Source organism: Hippopotamus amphibius, chromosome 5 (genome assembly GCF_030028045.1).
Source record: "Hippopotamus amphibius kiboko isolate mHipAmp2 chromosome 5, mHipAmp2.hap2, whole genome shotgun sequence".
Taxonomy (NCBI): Eukaryota; Metazoa; Chordata; class Mammalia; order Artiodactyla; family Hippopotamidae; genus Hippopotamus; species Hippopotamus amphibius.
In genome coordinates, this window is record NC_080190.1 from 112,307,148 (window position 1) to 112,323,823 (window position 16,676).

The 16,676-nt window shown below is 35.5% G+C and overlaps 1 protein-coding gene across 11 annotated transcripts in view; it reads left to right on the top strand.

Moving 5' to 3' along the window:
- Positions 1–16,676, top strand: part of STAU2 (staufen double-stranded RNA binding protein 2) — a 295,810-nt gene that overhangs the window by 122,536 nt on the left and 156,598 nt on the right. For all 11 annotated transcript variants that reach the window (XM_057734230.1, XM_057734236.1, XM_057734228.1 and 8 more), the window contains 2 exons: positions 985–1,116; positions 13,751–13,811. In XM_057734230.1, the coding sequence (XP_057590213.1) occupies positions 985–1,116; positions 13,751–13,811 (193 nt within the window). The remainder of the gene's footprint in view (positions 1–984; positions 1,117–13,750; positions 13,812–16,676) is intronic.

Below are 16,676 nucleotides of genomic sequence, written 5' to 3' on the forward strand. Positions count from 1 at the left end.
CTACACTGTTTTCCACAGTGGCTGTACCAATTTACATTCCCACCAACAGCGTGCAAGGATTCCATTTTCTCCACACCCTCGCCAACATTAGTTATTTGTATTCTTTTTGATAATAGCCATTCTGACAGGTGTGAGATGATATCTTATTGTGGTTTTGATTTGCATTTCCCTCATAATTAGTGATATTGAGCATCTTTTCATGTGCTCTTGGCCATCTCCATGTCCTCTTTGGAGAAATGTCTATTCAGGTCTTTTGCCCATTTTAACATTATTTTAAATGGCAGCAACATGAATTTCAGCCTTTTCAGTTTATTAATTTAAGTAAAGAATACTAAGTGTAGTCATAATCAACTCTCTACAATGTGAATTTAGTTTTTCTGCTTATAAATAATACAAATTTATTGTTTAAAAATCAAATAATATAGAAATATGTAAGGAAGTAAATTGAAAACCTCCTAAGATTCTGTCATCCTGAGATAACCCCCATTGACATTTTGAGGACAACATTTCCATACTTTTCTCCATGTATGTATTCATATATATTTTACATAAAAGGGATCTTAATTGACATTTTTATTATGGACTGAACTTTATATATTTTTTGTTTGTTTGTTTGTTTGTTTGTTTTTTGGCACACGGGCTTAGTTGCTCCGTGGCATGTGGGATCTTCCTGGAGCAGGGATCGAACTTGTGTCCCCTGCATTGGCAGGCGGATTCTTAACCACTGCGCCACCTAGGAAGCCCGAGGAATTTTTTTTTTTTTTGGCACACGGGCTTAGTTGCTCCGTGGCATGTGGGATCTTCCTGGAGCTGGGATCGAACCCGTGACCTCTGCATTGTCAGGCGGATTCTTAACCACTGCGCCACCTAGGAAGCCCTGAACTTTATATTTTTGAATGCTAGAGAGCAGAACACACTGCTTTATGGTTTTAAGGTTTGTTACCAAAGCAACTTATCATTAATTTCTTACTTTAATCTTATCAGGTCAAGGTAGGCAATGAAGTTGCTACTGGAACAGGACCTAATAAAAAGATAGCCAAAAAAAATGCAGCGGAAGCAATGCTGTTACAGCTTGGTTATAAAGCATCCACTAGTCTTCAAGATCAACTTGACAAGGTGAGAGTTAAATTTACATGGACAAATTCTATCCTGTCACAGTGTAAGAATGACGAGCAGATTCTGTTCCAGTGTTCCTTGCCTCTAAGTGCTGGCTTAACTTGTGTTAAAGTAGATGCCAAGTTTTAACTTTTGTGAGGTGGTACTCTATCTTCATATCTTTAAAGTTCGATTCTCCAGTTACAAAAAATAACAACTGTTTAGGGGTCAAGATAAAATCTTATAATCTTACAATTAGAAAATAGTAAAAGCTTGCTGTATCATTGTACATATTTTGTATAATACCAATGTAATAATTTTTAGCTTACTGACTGATGATATTTGCCTTATATACACAATTTTAATTTGTGCTTTTTAAGAATAGAGGTTGTTAGCCTTTATTTCTAGAATACAGCTGAAAACACTGAAAATAAAGATCCTGAGTTATCCCTTTAGGGCAGGAACTATATAGAACAGACACTCTATAAACTAATTTTTCTGTTTACTTTAAATTAAAGGTAAACTCAGAGGGTGTTTATTTTCTGCCAAGACTTGTGTTCATGGTCCCCGATTTCTTCTGCAGCAGGTAATGACATCATTAACACCTACCTCTGTTGCAAGAGAAGCTGAGAACCCTGAATTCAGGACTTGGCAGATAACTTGGCAAGAACTGGCTTCATTTCACTTTGTATTAAATTATTTTATCTATACATATGTAGGAATTATTTTTATTAAAAATTTTATTTGTATGAACATTCACAAAACAGGCTTAATAATTATTTCTATCATAAACAATATGCTTTTTTCCATGCCGTTTTCTCATATAAGGATTCTGTTTAAGGGATATTTTCAGTTTCTGCAGGAACACCTTTCTGAAGTTTAGAGTAGAAGTGAAATCATCTATTAAAAAATATTTAGATATACTTTTCTTTTTAAGGTGCTATGAATATCTAGGCTGTTACTTTGAGTGATTAAAAATTATTTGTCTGTGTGATATCGCTGGAGACTTCAATTCTGTTTTTATAACCTGGCTAGTGAATGCTTTTTCTTCTTTTAAAAGTATTTGTAACATGAAACCTAACATGTGTTCAAGTTTCTGTAGTTCTTATATTCTGTATATGTTATTTTAACTTAACACATTTATATTGACTTAAAACTGGTAAGTGATATATGTCAAAATAAATCTCCTCATAGACATTTATTTGCAAGTTAAAGGAAAATAAAACAGAACAAAAACTGGCATTAATTTCATTAATTTGAAAAACATTTTTTGCATACCCAATGTGTTATTAGTTAGGGTTCTCCAGAGCCTGACAAGGAGTGTGTGTGTGTGTGTATCACACTGAGACTTATTTTAAGGAATTGTCCCATGCAATTTTGGAGACTTGGCTAGTGCAAAATCTGCTGGGGAGGCCAGCAGGCTGGAGGCTCAGGAAGGAGCTGCAGAGTCCAGAGGCCATTGGCTGGAGAGCTGCCTCTCGCTCCAGGGAAGGTCAGCCTTTTTCTAATCTGGGTCAGCCCACCCACATTATAGAAAGCCATTTGCTTTACTCAAAGTTCAGTGATTTAAATGTAAATCTCTTCCAAAAACACCCTCACAGAAACACCCAGAATACTGTTTGACCAAATATCTGAGTACTGTAGCCCAGAGAAGTTGACACATAAAGTTAACCATCACACCCACTAAATGCCAAACACTTAAAACTGAAGATAACAACATGACTGGAATTTGTTCTCTGCCATCAAGAAACTGACTAGTAAGTGTTAGGGGTGAGGAGCTTTAATCATAAAACAAAACTTATAGTATAATTAAAATTCTGGATACATGAAGATAAATCTGGAAAGTCAGGAATAACTGAGACCACTGTTTTTATGTGAAGTAAAGAGCCTTTGAATTATTAATTTTAGATTTGAACTTGAAAGTGACATGATCTGGTTTGCTTTCTTCAAAAGAGAATCCTATAAGTAATGTAGTGACTGATTTTCAGCAGGATGGGACTGAAGGCAGGGAGGCCAGTGCTAGCAGAATTATTCAGGTGAAAGATACTGAGGGTCTGAACTAAAACAGTGGTGCTAGAGAGGAGAGAGGAGAGATACCAGGGATCCTTCTGAAGTGTACACGATAATATTTCGGTAGCAGATAATGTGCATGGGGGAAGGAGGAGGAAAGAATACCTGCAAGAGGGGGAGTAGAGAATGACTTTAGAAAAAGGTGGCAGTCGTGTGCTGCAGAGATCAAGTAAGAAAAGGAGTGAATACAGTGATTTGTCAATAAGATCTTTGGAGAATGTGGCAAAAGTAATTAAAAAAAACAAACCTGTAAGAGCAGTTTTTAAAAGGTTGGCTTTTAAAAAAAAAATAAGCAAGATATGTACATGATTAAAAGAATTTAAATAGCACAAAAGAGCAAACAGTAAAAAAAAAATGTTAGTCTCACTTCACCCTGAGACCATCAGTTTCTTGGTCTCTCTTCCTAAAAAGACATCTCCCACAATGAGTTAATATTTGTACATCATGTAGAATAGTGTCTGAAACATAGTGAATCTTACATAAGGATTTGATAAATAAAGATAAAATAAATATTCTTACAGAGATATTCTAGGTTGTATGCACTAACATATCCCCACTTTAAAAAAATTCAGATTTATTGAGTTGCAGTTCAGTAAATTTTGACTCTGTGTGTGTGTGTGTGTGTGTATACATGCATTGACCACCATCACAGTTAAGACTTATGACATTTCTGTTACCCCAGACAGTTCCTTGACACCCATTTATAGTAAATGTCTTCCCCTTTTCTCCGCCCCTGACAAGGCACTGATCTGATTTCTGTCTCTATAATTTCGCCTTTTCCAAAATGTTGTATACATTGAATCATACATGATGCAGCCTTTTGTGTCTGGTTTCTTATTGCTGAGATTCATGCATGTTGTTGCACTTATTCGTTTGTTCTTTTTTATTGTTTGTCAGTGTTTTATTCTTCACCAACATTTAGATCATTTTCAGTTTGAGGCTGTTTTAAATAAAGTGGTTATAAACATTCCTGTACAAATCTTTATTGTACATATTCTCTTGTATATCCTGTAGGTGCACACTCATATAATAAGTACACATGTCACTTTATAAGAAACCGAAGATGTTTTCCAGAGAGGCTGTACCATTTTGCATTTCTGCAAACAATGTTTGAGATTTCCAATTACTCCACATCTTCTCCAGCTCTTGTTATTGTCAGTTTCGATAGCTTTGATCATGCTAGTAGGTGTATAACGTTCTCTCATTGGCTTTTAATTGCATTTTCCCTAATTAATAATACTGAGTCGTTTATCATGTCTTTATTTACCTTTCATATCTCTTCCTTGAAGTATCTGTTCGAAATTTTTGTCTTTTAAAAATTGGATGGTTTGCTTCCTTATTATTGAGTTGTAAAAGTTCTTTATATATTTTGGATGCCAGTTCTTTACCAGATAAAGGACTCCCCTTTCCTCCCTTCCTGCCTTTTTTCCTCCTTTTTTTAATGTACATTATCCAGTTGTTCAGGTACCATTTGTTTAAAAGGTGAGTGCTTTTTCCATTGAATTCCTTAGCACCTTTGTTGCAAATCAATTGACCACATATGTATAGATCTGTTTCTAGATTCTCTATTCTGTTTCATTAATCTATATGTCTGTTCTTCAGCTATTACGTGTGTGTGTGTGTGTGTGTGTGTGTGTGTGTGTGTGTGTGTGTAGAGAGAGAGAGAGAGGGAATACACACACTGAGAAAGAGTATCCGCCCTCTGGCTGTAGAATTTGTAGACGTTTTAATATAACTGGAGTGTGGATAATTTTTGACTCAATCTCGTGTGTGAGTGTGGGTGTGTGTGTGGGTGTGTGTGTGTGTATGGAGAGAAAGAGGGTATATATATATAGAGAGAGAGAGAGAAGCTTTTTTGCTATGGCTTGAAATCAGATAAAGAACTCCAACTTTGTTCTGCTTTTAAAAAATCTTTTTGGCTAATCTAGAGTCTTTGCATTTTCATACTAAGTTATAGAATCAATTTCTACCAAAAATTATCCAGTTGGGATTTTTCTTTGGGATTGTGTTGACTATATAGATCAGTTGTGCATAAGTTGGTATCTTAAGAATGTTGAGTTTTCCAACCCATAAACAATATCTAGCTACCTATTTATTTAGGTTTTTAGAAATATATCCTAGCAATGTTTTGTACTTTTTCATAGACGTATCCTGTACATTTTTAATGTTTATCCCTAAGTGTTTCATATCTGTGGATGCTATTGTTAATGGTATTGGTTTTTACTTTCAATTTCAAATTCTTCTTTTCTGGCATATAGAAATATAATTGTTTTTTATATATTGACATTTTATCCTGTGACCTTGCTAAACTAACTTATCAGTTAGAGTAGCTTATTTTGTAGATTTTTTGTGTGATTTTCTGCGTTGATGACTGTGTCGTCTGTGAATAAAGACAGTTTTACTTTTTTCTTTTATAATCTGTATGCTTTTATTTATTTGTCTTGCTTTATTGCCCTGAGTAGAACATCCATAACAATGTTGAATAGAATTGATCGATTGTTGAATAGGGAAGCAGATATCTTTACCTTGTTTCCGATCTTACGAGGAAATCATTCAGTCTTTTGCCATTATATACTGTGATGCTTGTAGGCTTTTTATAGATGCTCTAAATCAGGTTAATAGTCCTCTGTATTCTTGCCTTGTTGAGAAATTTTTTTTCCCCTTAATTATCGGTGAATGTTGAACTTTGCCAAATGCTTTCTCTGCATCTGTTGGGATACTCATGACTTTTTAGTTTGTGAATGTGGTGAATTTTTTTTATTGATGAATTTAAAAAATTTATGTGCTACAGGTTTCCCCCACTATCTGAAAGTATAGCATTCCTATGGAGCATTTTATAAGCTAAAATGGCCTAAAATGAAGAAGCAGTTACCTTAGGACACATCCTGCTAACGGATGCACAAAATAAATCCAGACAAAGCACAGATCTTCAGACACAGTTCAAAGCTGTGGTGGCTGGATGCTGAGATGCTGAATGTAGTTGCTGCTCTTGGTGTGCACTGCCTCAGTAATGGCTAGCTGCAAAATAAATGCAGAATGGTCTTTTTGTTTTTTCATAAAAGTGAAAACCCTCTTTGGATTTCTTTTGGTTAGCAGAAATACGTACTAGTGCAGGTCTTTCATAAAAGCAAAGTGGCATAAACATTCAAAAAGTGGAGGATACCTGTATACACATACGTAACAAAAATTACCATTTTAACCATTTTTAGATGTACATTTTAGTGGCATTAGGTTCATGTACAATGTTGTGCAACTGTCAGCACTATTCACTATATTTCATCATCCCAAATAGAAATACTGGTTTTAGTATCACTATCAGGGTAGTGCTGGCATCATATAGCAAGTTTGGAAGTATCTCCTCCTCTTTTATAGTCTCAAAGAGTTTGGTATTCTTTCTTCTTTAATAGTTGGATAGAATTGACCAGTGGAGCCATTGGGGTTTAGAATTTTTTCTGTAAGAAGGTTTTAAGTATAAATTGAGTTTAAAAAAATAGATACGAGTACTCAGGTTATCTACTTCTGCTTGAGTGAGCTTTGGCAGTTCAAAGAATTTGACCATTTCATCTAAGTTGAATTTAATGGTTATAAAACTGTTCATAACACTCCCTTATCCTTCTTTTAATGGCTACAGCATCTGTAGTGATATTTGCTCTCCCATTTCTGATATCGATAATTTGTTTTTTCTCTTTTTTTCTCCTGATCAATCTGGTTAGGGGTTTATCAATTATTTTTATCCTTTTCAAACAACCAGGTTATGGTTTCATTGGTTTTTCTCTTTATTTCTATATTCAATTTTATTGATTTCTGCTCTTTATCTTGTCCTTCCTTCGCTTGCTTTGGATTTGATTTTCTGTTCTTTTTCTAATTTTGTGAACTAGAAGCTTAGACTATGGATCTGAGAACTTTCTTCTAATATAAGAATTTAATGATACATATTTCTCTTTAAGCACTGGTTTAGCTCTGTCCAACAAACTTTGACCTGTTGAGTTTTTATTTTCATTTAGTTCAAAATATGTTCTAATTTCCCTTTGATTTCTTCTTTCTAGTCCCATGTCTCTTCTGATTTTCTGTTCACGTCTTTTATCAAGTATTAATGTCTCCAACTACAAATTTGGATTTATCTACTTTGTTTTATCAATTTTATTTTATGAATTTTGAAGCTATGTTGTTATGTACCTACACCTCTAGGATTGTTATATCTTTTTGATGACTTGGCCACTTTATTATGTGATTTTTCTTTCTATCCTTGGTAATATTCCTTGTTCTGAATTCTTCTTTGTCTTGTATTAGTATTGTAACTCCAGGTTTATTTTGATTAGTATTTGTGTGAGATATCCCCCCCCCCCCAATCATTTTACTTTTAGCCTGTGTCTTTATGTTTAAATTGGTTTCTTTTAGAAGGCATATAATAGGGTCTTGCTTTTTAAAATACAATTTGCCGATCTCTGCGTTTTAGTTGGGGGTGATTAGACCATTTGTACTTACTATAGCTATTAATATAGTTGGACTTAAATTTACCATCTTACTAGTTGTTTCTGTTTTTTCCATTTATTCTTTGTTCACTTTTTTCTCTTCAACCTACATTTTACTTCTCTCTGTATAGTGTAATCCCCACAATTTATTGTTACTAATTTTATTTTATATAGGCAGTTTTCTTTTTATGTGATTGAAATCAGGAAAAATATATTTAGCTTCATTTTTTACCATTTTCAGCATTTTTCATTCATTTGTGTAGATCCAGATTTCTTCCTGGTGTTATACTCCTGCTTGTAGAACTTCCTTTAATACTACTTGCATTAGCAGGTCTGCTGGCAGTGATTTCTGTCAGGTTTTGTTTGATGAGAAGTTTGTTATTTCATCTTCATTTTAAAAGTTATTTTTGTCTGGGTATGGAATTCTGGGTTTTTCTGTTTCTTTCAGCACTTTAAAAAGATCTTGTTCCACTGTCTCCTGACTTGCATAGTTTTTTTATGTGAAGTCTGTTGTAATTCTTACCTGCCCCCCCCTCCACGATGTGCTTTTTTTTCTCCTCTAAAGGCCTTCAAAATTTTCCTTTTTCATTAGCTCTCAGCTGTTTGACTCTGTGTGTGTCTAAATTTCTCTTGCCGTTCTTCCTCCTTCTCTTCTTCCCTTTCCTCCCTCCTTCCTCTTTCATTTCTCCCTTTCACTTCCTTTTCTTCCTCTTCCTCCTTCCTTCTCCTTTTTGTGTTTTTCCTGCTCAGTGGTCTCTGAACATGTTGGATCTGGGTTTTGTTGTCATTCAGTTATTTTGTCAAATTCTCAGTATTAGCTTTTAAAATATTTATTCTTCCTTGTTTTCTGTCTCCTTGGGAGTTTCTAGTTACACATTTGTGAGACCATTGGTATTGTCTTATAGATCCAGGATCTTCTGTTTCTTTTTATTTTTCACTCCTTTTTTTCCTGTTTCTTGGTTTGAGTAATTTCTATTTATTTATCTGCAGTATTACGGGTTATTTCTTCAGCTCTGTTCATCTGTTAACAATGACATCAATATTAATTTTCATCTGTGGTGTTAATCCCCCTAAGATTTCCATCTGCTTTTATTCTATAGTTTCTGTTTTTCTCCTGAAGTTCCCCAAATGTTCATGCATGTTGTTTGCCTTTTACGTTATATCTTTTAACCTATTAATCATAAGTATTGTAAAATTTATTTCTTAGAGTTCTAGCATCTGGGTCATCTCTGGGTCCTGTTTTGTTGACTTCTCCATCTTTTGACAAAGGTTTATTTCTTTTTGCAATTTTAAGTGTCTCAGTGTTTGAATGAATGTTGGACATTGTGTATTGAGAAACAGTAGAGGCTGAGTTAAACAGTGTTTGTGTTGAGAAAAGGCATGAGTCTTCTTTTGTCAGACTGCTAACATGGAGGATGGCATCAATCTAGTTAGTAGTTGAGCTTGTTTTGGGTTTTGTTCTTGCCACAGTCACTATTAACTTCAAATTCCTTTAGCAGTGGTTTGCTGTTATCTGTGTTTTGTGTGGGGTAAGGTTTGGGGAGGGTTTTCCTCAATGTGTCTGCTCCATCCTCAGGTTTCAGCAGTCCTTTCTTTGCTATGCCGTGAGATGAGGGGTATCTCTATGCTCTGTAGTTAACTGCTCTTACTTATTATTTGGTCATAGGATTGTGCTGGGTATGGGAGCATAGTTCTGAATTTTCTTGTCCAGCTTCATTCTCAGACAGACTTGGGCCTGGGGCTCAGAGGTGGGCTTTTCCTAATGTTTCTACCTCCTTCCCCATGGTAGCCAAACTTTACTTTGGATCTGTAGGTTGTCCTGGGTACAACAGAGTTTTCCAGACCCTTTCCCAGCATTTTCAGACATCTGCTTATATTGGTGCAGGGTGTTTCTCTCAAGAGGGTTTTATACGTTCCCTTTTTTTTCCCCCAGGAGTAGGTAGCTTTCGCTTCTACTCTTTTCCCAGAAGCAGTGAGTCTTAGCCTGAGCTTTTGGGTTAATAAAATTTACTTCATCTACCCCAGAGGCAGATAGAATTTGTTTCTCCCCTTTCTTTAGGGGCTTGAGCTATTGGCGTTGTATGAGAGAAGAGTCTAGAGGAATGTGCAAAGTTCTGTGCTTTTCTCTCAGTGACAGACATTCCCTGCTTCATACCTACACCACCGAGTGGGGCTCTCTCTGGTTTCCTGTTGTACCTCCAGCTGTCCTGAGTTCCCAGAGGAAGCCCATGGAAAAGCACTTCTCACTGGAGTCCCTAGTTTTTCTAAACTGTTGCACTAATCCACATGGCAGTCTTTCAGAATTTACTAACATTTCATTTGCTTTCTTCTTACCAGCATTTTTGCTATTCATCTCTTCCTTCCTCGCTCTGCCAGTGTTGAAATATTTTGTGAGCCCAGCCTCTCCACAGAATTCTCAGTCACTCTCTAGAATTCATGTCATTTGTTTGCTTTACAGTCTCAGATCTCTGATGGGTTCAAGAAAAGTTACTATTTTTTTCCATTTTCTGGCTGCTTCTCATTATTACATTTCTACATTCTAAAGAAGAGTGGAACACTTCTCTACCTTTTAAAAAATATACTGATCTTGCATCTTGATTTTTTTTTTCACTTACGCGTTGGGGTTTCACTTATAACTTGGAGTTTGTTCTATATCAGGATATAACTGGCATGTGCTTCATTCTTTTTTATATTTGATTATTATATATTGGTCAAGGTAATATATGTATTATTCATATATGTATAAGAAGTCAAGAATTATTCAAGATTAATGGTATACAGACTCAAGATTTATAATAAAAAACTGTGCTATCTTGCCCTGCCACTGACCATTTCTGTTTACCTTTTTCCAGAGGCTACCACTTACTACCTGTTTTAGTTGTTCTGTTATTTTCTACTGTGAGTAGCTTATACTGAGATATCGTGATTTTTTTCTTTTTAGGTATTATCTGAGTTCCTACTATGGAAAACGAAGATTTAGTTCTCTTATTCATACTCCACATGTATACTTTTCTGTGTCTCTCTAACTTAACCCCAAACTCTCTGCCAAGTAAACCCATCATGTACTTTTTTAGTTTCTTTTTCTTTTTTTTTCTTTCTTGGAGCTTTTTATCCTCTTGTACTTTGGATTGTTTGTTTGATAGATCTGCTGAAGACCCACTATTTTGGTTCTTCTCTTCACCAATTCCCTGAAAATTCCTCTTGCCTCTCTCCCGTGTTGAGTTGGCTGTTTTCTGGACAGTTTCCCTTGTTCTTGATTTGTTTCCTTGTGTTAATGGAGTACATGCTTTAGTAGCTTCCTGATAGCAGATATGTGGGAAGTAAATTTTTTTGAGATCTTGTAGGTCTGATACATCTTTACGTTTCCCACACAGTTGATAGTTTCTCTGAGATATAATTCTAAATTGGGAATATTTTTTTTTCACAGTGCTTTGAAGGCATTGCACCAATGTTTTCTACCTCTCAGCATTGCTGTTGAAACTCCAAAGCCTTCTGATTCTCTAGCCTGTTTATGAAACTTTTACGTTTCCTCTCCCTCCTGATGTTTTCCTAACTTCTTTTCTCAGAAGTTCTGAAATTTCATGGGCGATTGACTTGATTTGTGTATTCTTTGATAAATTGTGTTAGGTGTTTGGGTTTTAATCCAGAGATTCATGTACTTTAAAAGCGGGAAACTTCTTGTATTTTTTTCTTTGATAATTTCTTTCCTTCCATTTTTGCTGTTGTTTCTTTCTAGGAAACCTGTTAGTCTAATGCATGATCTTCTGATTCATTTTCTTTCTTTCTTTCTTTCTTCCTTTCTTTCTTTCTTCCTTCCTTCCTTTCTTTCTTTCTTTCTTTCTTTCTTTCTTTCTTTCTTTCTTTCTTTCTTTCTTTCTTCCTTCCTTCCTTCCTTCCTTCCTTCCTTCCTTCCTTCCTTCCTTCCTTCCTTCCTTTCTTCCTTTCTTTCTTTCTTTCTTTTCTGTTTCTAGCTCATTTTCTTTTTTGTTCTCTTTTCTCGGAGATTTCTTCAATTTTGTCTTCCAGTCCTTGTTTGAAATATTTTACTTAAGCCATTGCATTTTTTATTTTCCAGAGCTCTCCTCGTTCTCAGAATATTCCTCTTTGTAACCTCCTGTTCTTGTTTCTATTTTTTTTTTTCTGTTCTTGTTTAATAGGTATAATATTTCTCCTTCTCTCTTTCTTTCTGAGAACTTTTTTTTAAACCTTTTTTTGTTGTTGATGTTTTATTCTGTTCCCTGTGTTGTCCTCACCATCCTTGTGGACCAGTAGCCTAGGTGTTGTCTTCTGAGGCCCAGTGAAAAAGGGAGCTGAGGACCTTATTTTCCAGGATGTAACTTTGGATTGCATCTCTTTATTTGCACTGTGGCATATAGATCCACCTCATCCTCACCTCTACCTGGTGTCCAGAGTCTCTCTGTTTTAGGCCTTTCTGAAGAGGAAAACTTTAGGAAATCTGTCTCCTTGGGGTCAGAGAGGTGACCTGAAAGTTTCATAGCATTTTGACCTGGATTGTTTTGAAAGACTTCCAAACAATCTTTCTGTTTTCAGGCTCTTCCAGGATTCATCTTTAGACGTACCGGGTGTGCTTCTGATTCCCGAGGCTCTCTGGGGTCCTGGGGCACAAATCGGTTTACTCTTTGTAAGCTCTTCGCTGGCTTTTTGCTCTGCAGGTGAGGTTTTCGCCAGCTCACATCTGCTAAGTTAGTTACAACTAATCTGCTTTCCAGGTTTCCAACTTGATTGACTTATCTTTTCTGCTGTTGATTCCTTTCATATTCTGGGTAGGATAGGGACAGAGGGAAGGAGAGAGAGTTTGTGGATTATTGGATTATCAGTTTAGAGTTGTTTGAGGAGAGAGAAAAGATTACTCTGTTCACTGTGTCATGTTTAAGGAGAAACCTTACAAAAGCGGTTTCATTAGAATGTTGGGGGAGAAATCAGAGGGAAGCAGGCTTGGGATTCAGTTGAAGGTGAAAAATTAGGCTTAGGGAATAAAAATCTAATATTTAAATAACTTTGGTTATTAGTAGAAGGAGATAAAAGGAGGAATGAAGTGCTGAATGTATTATTACCAACTTCAACTGAGTGCTCAGATGCCTGAGAATCTGTATTCTTCTAATCAGCCAGCGCTTTCTTTCCCTGAAGTGACTCATTCCTTCCTGTGTACACTTTCCTCGGGTGTATAACCCCTGCTGTCAGCTCTCTTCTCATTCTGTGATCCTGTTTCATGCTTTGCAGAGAACGTGTGAGTGGGAGTCTCCTCAGGCCTTCCCAGCCACGTGTATCTGCATTCATACACGTTTCTTCCTCCATCCTTTCACAGTTGCAAACTATTTGCTAGCAACATAGTTTGCATTTATATATGGGTTTAATTTATCCATTTGAATTTTGACATCTGATAACATAAATATAAAATACTGATTATAATAGGAAATATGCCTTTTCCCCCCACGGAGTACTTTATATCAATAACACCAGCTCCTTAAAAAGAGAACATAACCAGTTAAAGTCACTTATAATTTGATTAAAATACTTACTACTTCAAAACGTCGGGGCCCAAAATGAGGCATTGACCAAATCATCTGGCAAAAGCCAGGATATTCCAGATTTTACTCAAAGTTAGGGTTTAGTTTCCATTTTTTTGCACGTCATTAGCAATATTCAGTGACCCTTGTCAGGACTTTTCCAGAACAGACATAGTAATATTTCTATTGTTAATTTGACCTCGCAAGTGATAAAGAAGCTCTTTTAGTCACTTTAGTATACTAGTGGTGATTATTGGCTACTGTTTGAATTTATTTACTTCTTCACCACCTTGGTAGAGCCCATGTTGTATATTATAATACATGTACTAAATATGGAGCTTTCTTGATGACTTAAATTATAAATTTAAATAAACAGATAAAAGCAGGAGACATAAGAAACAGATTCAAATGTATAAAAGGGATAGATGGTACTGTTCATGTTAGTTAGTCTTTTGTCCATGGTCCTGGGGTCAGAGGTGGAGAGAATGAGCAGAATAACCTTTGCCCTTGCTTAAATGATTGATTTTTTTCTTTATGAATTAAAGTCTCTTTCCCTTGATTTAAACGATTGGTTTAATTTTTCAGACAGGGGAAAACAAAGGATGGAGTGGTCCAAAGGCTGGGTTTCCTGAACCAACAAATAACAGTAAGTTTCTACTTTTACATTAACTACACTTGGTGTTCATCAGTGTTTCAGTGACTTGTTCCTCACTGGGTAGTTACTGGTCTGTTTGGGCCTGAGATGCTACATGAAGTGTCATGAGGGATGCATGGAGTTGTGGTGTTTGCTTTCCTGGAACTGACAGAAGACACAGGTACTCATATCTTTAACATGGTTGTTAAGTCATTGCAGACGAAATACTGTTTTATCCATAAAGCAGTGACATTCTTTTTTTAAAGTCGTTTTTATTGTGACATTATTACAATAGAAAAGAATCAAGAAAGAAGAACAATTATCTCCCAGCCCTTTATTACCTAACATCAACTCTTTTCACGGTTCTACTTTTTAGGTACACACTCACACTTTTACATAATTATAACATAGATGAAAATTTGTACTGGGTTTCATTTAACATTGTAATATACATTTTTTCAGGTTGTGCTGAGTCTTTAGAATTTTTGATGTTTTATTAAAGTCACTAATTGAAATATCAGAAATGTAAGAATAAAATTGCTCACAATCTGATTCCAAATATAGTATATCAGACCTTTAAAAATCCACTTCAGGTTATTTCTTTTTTCAAAGGTACTTGATCAAGCTGTTATGCATTGGAAGCATAGATATTTTTCTTAATTTCCTCCCTACCTCTCCCCAAAAGCATCTGTTTTCACTGAAGTGACCATTTTACTATATATCGGTAAAACAGAACAGCCAGCCAGCAAAGACCCGGTTGAAGTGAAGTCCCCAGTGAAGTTAGATGTCTCTCATTTCTAACCCTAGTTCTCTTCCTCATAACCTTCAGAAACTGAACTAGCTTAAATATGTAAATTGTCATAATGAAGAGTATTCTTTCTTATTAGCAGCTCATCTCTTGATGTATAATGAAATTTGTAACAAACTCTTATCAGAGCATGCTTATGAAAATTGAATCCTTGGATCATCAAAACTAGCCTCTTAGACTGTTTCAGTGAGGTAATGGTATTTGTGAGTTACTTTCTGGGAATAATTTAGGTAATTTACTATATATTTATTATTCCTCTTAGCACTTTAATAATTAAATAACATAATATGACTCTGGGCCTTTTGTCTGTGTATGTAAGGATGATGAATGTGATAGGCTGAAGCACATTGCCCAAAGCAAAAATGGAATCAGTTCAAGATTCTCAGTTTGTTTTTTTAATTCCTTTGATGTTTGTATAGGATTATAATTACTTGGTCAAGCAGTGTAAGAAACATTCAGTTCATTTCAGTTTTGTGTAAAGTACTTAGTACAGTACCTCTTTCTTAGTAAGCACATAATACATGTTAATTTCCTTGCATGCCTTCTCTCTTTTTTTTTTAATAAAAATTCCATAATTTTGTGTAGGCTTGCCAGCAATTCCATTCTTATACTTTTTATCTGTCAGATTTTTTGCATGTACATGTGACCAAAGAATATATATGGTTTATATTTGAATAGTTACTTTTGGCATTAGATTATTTTTTCAAAGAACATAAACATTTTGTATTTGAATGTGGAAGTCAGATAGTTGTTAACTTGATAGTTTTAACATGAAAGCACATTGTAGATAACCTGCAAACTCCCTCATTAAATAGTGATATCTTGACCCTCATTTTTATGTCTGTTGATTTTTTTTATAATTTGCTAAGGGATTTGGAACTCCTTTACAAGTAGGGGAAGAAATATCACAGAGGCCAGTGAGTTTCAGTGATGAGAAGTGTGTAGGAATGCATAATGCTTTAAACATCACGTTAGAAGTGATAAAGCTGTTTGAACTCCCCTGAAAGTGGAACCAAACTGCTAACACTTAGCACTTCCTCTGGTCTCCAGTAGTTCATGTCAAGGATTTGAAAGAAGGATGATCCCTCACTCCTTCCCAGTGGTGAGGAGGTAAGAAAGCTGATACAGAGGTTCTTCTCTGAGTGGCCCCTGCTGCAGGCTACCACAGCTGATGACGAGGGTCACCCCACTCTGAAAATTAACTGTTTCTCTTCCCCACAGCTGGTTCTGTCTAGTGGAGCCCCGAGTCTCCTGGAGGCAGCTCGTAGCTATTTAAACACAACGTTAGGAACAAGTTGGTTGCTATGATGACTCCATCACCCTTAAAAGTAGCTAAAATTCGTATGTTATGATAGCTTTTAGGTTAAATTCCCTTCTACTTAATCAATTCCTTAAGTTTGAAATTCTGCCCTAGGTGGTTCCTGTCTTGTGGACAATAATTATGTTACTGTTTTGAAGGCAGAGGGTAGAGCAGGGGTCTCAGAATGGCACATGTGGGAAAGACAGGAATTTGAGAGACTACCAGAGCTGCCTGCCTCACTGCCATATTGTCTGACCTTGAGCAACTCAATTTACATCTTATTTTTCAATGTGCTCTGTTAAGTTACACATATCAGTTTATAATTTTGAGTACCTTTAATTTTCTAGCATTTGTAAAATGATTAATCATCCTTGAATAACATCTGAAAAAGTAACATATTACTTTGTAAAAAACAGAATGTCATCATAAAGTGACTGTCTTCATTTTTTTTTTTTTTTGGTTAAAGTTTACATTACTTCACAAACTGTAGTTAAAGAGAACAAATTTTTAGCCAACCGTTATTTGAATAAATATTATGAAATTAACTTGGAACCATAGTGTACAAAAATTAAAAGAAGTGAGTGCAGAATTGGAAAGGGATCATTATAAGCTGGCACAGCTAGCTCCTAACTGTAAGTAGACCAAAAAAGTTAAAGTACATGTGCATTTAATTTTTGAAGTGGAAGATATTTTTTAAAATATTACAGTCGTAAGAAACTGCTAACAGTTACAACTTAAAAAATAGTTTAAATTGTTTTGCATGTGATTG